Source organism: Pezoporus flaviventris, unplaced genomic scaffold, assembly GCF_033815535.1.
Source record: "Pezoporus flaviventris isolate CSIRO_AGI_PZ_B2104156 unplaced genomic scaffold, CSIRO_AGI_Pfla_v1 ptg000213l, whole genome shotgun sequence".
Classification (NCBI taxonomy): domain Eukaryota; kingdom Metazoa; phylum Chordata; class Aves; order Psittaciformes; family Psittacidae; genus Pezoporus; species Pezoporus flaviventris.
Window position 1 is genome coordinate 3687439 of NW_026892761.1, and position 3951 is coordinate 3691389.

The window sequence follows — 3951 nt, forward strand, 5'->3', positions numbered from 1 at the left end:
TGCTTGGTGGAGATTCAGGAATGCTCTGGGGGATTTGGGGTTGTTCTAGGGAGCTGCAGGAATGCTCAGGGGTGCTCTGAGGGATGCAGGGATGCTCTGGGGGATGAAGGGATGGCTGAGAGCCGGAGTGCCGGTCCCATCGGCCGCAAGGCAGCGCGGGGCTGCAGCCCCCGGCGGGGCGGGAATGTGGGGTGGGCCGGGGCGGGGCGGTAGCCCCGCGGAGAGGCGCGGAGCGGCGCGGGCCATGGAGAGCGGCGGGGCGCTGAACGGCTCCGCCACCGCCGCCGCCGGGCGCTTCACCGCCGCGGGCACGGCCGCGCTGGGAGCACTGATGGCTCTGCTGATCGCGGTCATCGTGGCCGGTAACGCGCTGGTGATGCTGGCGTTCGTGGCGGACTCCAGCCTGCGCACCCAGAACAACTTCTTCCTCCTCAACCTGGCTATCTCGGATTTCCTAGTAGGTAAAGTGCCGTCCCCGGACCGGACCGCACCGGAGGAAACTTAGCGGCGGGGCCGCCTCCTGCCCTCGGGGTTCCCAGCTCCTGTCCCGGCCCCGATACCTTCCGCTGGGGTCCTTCCCGACGTCCCGGCAGGTCCCGTGGGGGGCGGTGTGCGGGGTTCGTGCGGGGCGGGGGAAGGAGACGGATTCCCGCATCCCGATGGGAAAGGACCGCTCCGGTTGCAGGTGCGTTCTGCATTCCCCTGTACGTGCCCTATGTGCTGACGGGGAGATGGATCTTCGGGAGGAGCCTCTGCAAACTCTGGCTGGTCGTTGATTACCTGCTCTGCACCTCTTCGGTCTTCAACATCGTGCTGATTAGCTATGACAGATTCCTCTCGGTGACAAGAGCGGTGAGTCCTGTCATGGCAGCTCCGGTGGGGGGAATAGCTCTCATCCTGCTTTATTCTCCAGACTCTCTGCAATAATTAAAAGCTCTTTGAATCCTCCAGAAATGATGAATGTTTCAGCCTGGTGATGGAAAGCAATAATTATCCACAAATACATAATTCAGCTGTGGTTTCAGATTAGTATTTGTGGCATAATTAAATCATTTAATGTTCAGACCCCGTTGTGCAGGTGTTTGATCCCTTCCCTGATGACAGGGTAGCAGCATACAAGCCAGCCAGCGAGGTAAGCAGACCTACCACTAACTTGCAGAGACTTATTATCTCCAGGACAAATGACTGGATTGCAGCTGGGCTCCCAGCTTCTCCTTGGCTACCCAGGCAGTAGATTGCAGTACCAGCTTCAGCAGGGCACAGCCCTCAGCTCTTTGACTACGTGGTGAGATGAAAAAGCTCAGCCTTTCACAGGAGGTAGCGAGCAGTTCACAGGCAGACCAGATCCAGTGCTGTTTGCTTGCTCCCTGACTCCAGCTACAACACAGATTAGCTCCAATGCTCAGTGAGAGCCATAGGGAGATGCCTGCCTGGCCCAGGAGCTTGGTGCATGCCTCTCCTGGGAGGTACAGGGTGAACCTGGGGACACAAGCACGGGGTGCAGCAGAGCGCTGGGCTCCAGCTAAGGAAGTACATTTCCACTGAGCAGATGCCACCTTTTGGAGCTGCAATATGAGGGTTCTGAGTCTTCCCTGCAGGAGTGTGGTTTATCTAGCAATTGCTCCTGTCGCCTATGGCATATGAATTGGTTAGACTGCTGGGATATTGCCTAGCAACTTTACCAGGAATGCTAACAGTTCATTTGTGAAGAGCCTCAACCAGCTGGGGTGTGTGACCAGAGTTAAGAAAAGGTTTCCCCCATTGCAGGTCGCCTACAGAGCCCAGCAAGGCAACACCAAGCAGGCAGTTCTGAAGATGGTGATGGTGTGGGTATTGGCGTTCCTGCTTTATGGACCTGCCATTATCAGCTGGGAGTACATCTCAGGCCAGAGCACCATACCCACTGGCCAGTGCTACGCTGAGTTTTTCTACAACTGGTATTTTCTCATGACAGCCTCCACGCTGGAGTTTTTCACCCCCTTCATCAGTGTGATGTTTTTCAACCTGAGCATTTACCTGAACATACAGAAACGCACCAAACTACGCCTAGATATTTTCCATGAGGTGCACAACCAATCCTTCACCGAGGAGATGGAAACGAGCGCAGAAGCAAAGCTTTCTTTGAAATGCTGTAAGTGGGAGCAGAAGGAGCCAGCTGAAACCCTCGACCCCTCCAAGAGCAAAGCCAAAGCAGCAGCCTCCCCTACCAGCCTGGGTGCCAAAGCCCTGCTGTCAACAAGCTCTGAGAGCGCTGGGAAACCCAAGTGTTGCAACAAGAAGAGCTGTAAAAGCTCAGCATCCACTCTGTCCTTAGAGAAAGGGATGAAGGTCGTGTCCCAGAGCATGACCCAACGCTTCAGGCTCTCTAGAGACAAGAAAGTGGCTAAATCACTGGCAATCATAGTGGGCATTTTTGGGATATGCTGGGCACCGTACACTCTCCTGATGATCATCCGGGCCGGCTGCCACGGCCACTGCATCTCTGACATCTGGTACGAGACTTCCTTCTGGCTGCTGTGGATCAACTCGGCCGTCAACCCCGTCCTGTACCCGCTCTGCCACTACAGCTTCAGGAGGGCTTTTGTTAAACTCCTTGACAACGTCAAGCGTTGACCTTCGACCCCTGAACCTTGACCTATGACCATTGACAATTTGCGCATTGCCAGTTAAACATTTACCTTTGACCTATCACCTTTTGACCCCAAACTTTGACCTGACGTTTGACCATTAAAATGCCGACTTCAGACCCTGACTTTCCACCCTTCAATCACTAGGTGTTGACCTTTGACCCACAACCTTTTGTCCTATGATCATTGAACCCTAGCTTTTGCTCTTTGAACCCCTGACTTTTTGACCCTTGCCCATGAAAAGCTGACTTTGATTCCTGACCGCCAAAACTCTGACCCCTGCACTTTGACCTATAGCCCCTTTGACTCCTGAACTTTGACCTTTCACCACTGATCATTAAATGTTGAGTCTTTGACCTTTTAGCCCTGAAACTCTATGCCTTAACTTTGACCTTTGACCCTTCATCACCAAATGGTGACCTTTGGCTCCTGAATTTTGACTTTTGACCTCCAAACCTTGACCGTTGCCCAGTAAACACTGACCTGTGACCTATGAACTTTAGGCTGTACCCTTTTGACCCCTGAACTTTGACATTAGCTGCAGGCACTGAAATCTCTGTCCTCCACTTGCAGATGCCACAGAAGAGTTCTGCTGCCACCTAGTCAGCCAGAACCGCGCCAGCATCTGGCTAACATAAAGACACAATCTGCGACATAAAAGCTATCAAACAGAAGCATGTAACCTAAACCTCCTGGACTACAGTCTACCTGTTTGCAGACCTGACTTTTTCCCTGTAAATGGGAGGGTTTTTTCCTTGCACTTTTGATATCACACGTATGTGATGATACAGAAAGAGAAGAATGAACCTCAGAAAGAAAACACTAATTTATCATTATTGCTACAGCAGCTATAGCTGTCATCTAGATCCCCGTGCATGTGGTGCAATGGATGTCCCTTCTGCTCCCCAAGAAGGGCCCAATCTCTGCCCTAAGGAGTTTACAGCCACTCAGAGGCATCAAGCATCCCGAAGCACCCTGCTGGCATTCCCTCCTTCCAAACTGATCTGATTTCTTTGTGTCCAGCCACACATTGACCAGTGCTCCCCAGCACATGGGGAGCTGTGCAGCAGGAGCAAGCCCAGCCTCTGTCCCCACAGGAGCCCCGAGGAAGAGGGCTGCTGCACCTACATGAAAGGTGCCAGCAGGTTATCAGCTTCTCCAGAGTCTCCTTCATGATCTCCCAAAGACATTTCAAAATCCCTTCTGCAGGATCCTAAACATGCTCTCTTGGCAATGTGGTACCGAGGGAAGTGAATCTTGTGCTCCTTTTCAGTTAGTTTCAGACCTCACCGTTTTAGCAAGTTCCAGAACTCCTGCATGTTTC

The 3951-nt window shown here is 53.0% G+C and overlaps 1 protein-coding gene across 1 annotated transcript; it reads left to right on the forward strand.

The window, feature by feature from the left end:
* Positions 1–211: 211 nt before the first annotated feature.
* HRH3 (histamine receptor H3) lies at positions 212–2642 on the forward strand. The gene is made up of 3 exons (XM_061441385.1): positions 212–461; positions 686–852; positions 1768–2642. The coding sequence occupies exons 1-3, from the start codon at positions 245–247 to the stop codon at positions 2611–2613; spliced, it is 1230 nt and encodes a 409-aa protein (XP_061297369.1). The 5' UTR covers positions 212–244; the 3' UTR covers positions 2614–2642.
* The last annotated feature ends 1309 nt before the right edge of the window (positions 2643–3951 follow it).

Bases quoted from the DNA above. Each gene is read 5' to 3' on its own strand.
- HRH3 (XM_061441385.1), top strand. From the start codon at position 245: ATGGAGAGCGGCGGGGCGCTGAACGGCTCCGCCACCGCCGCCGCCGGG. The intron at 462-685 runs GTAAAGTGCCGT...CTCCGGTTGCAG, and splicing joins TATCTCGGATTTCCTAGTAG to GTGCGTTCTGCATTCCCCTG. The intron at 853-1,767 runs GTGAGTCCTGTC...CCCCCATTGCAG, and splicing joins TCCTCTCGGTGACAAGAGCG to GTCGCCTACAGAGCCCAGCA.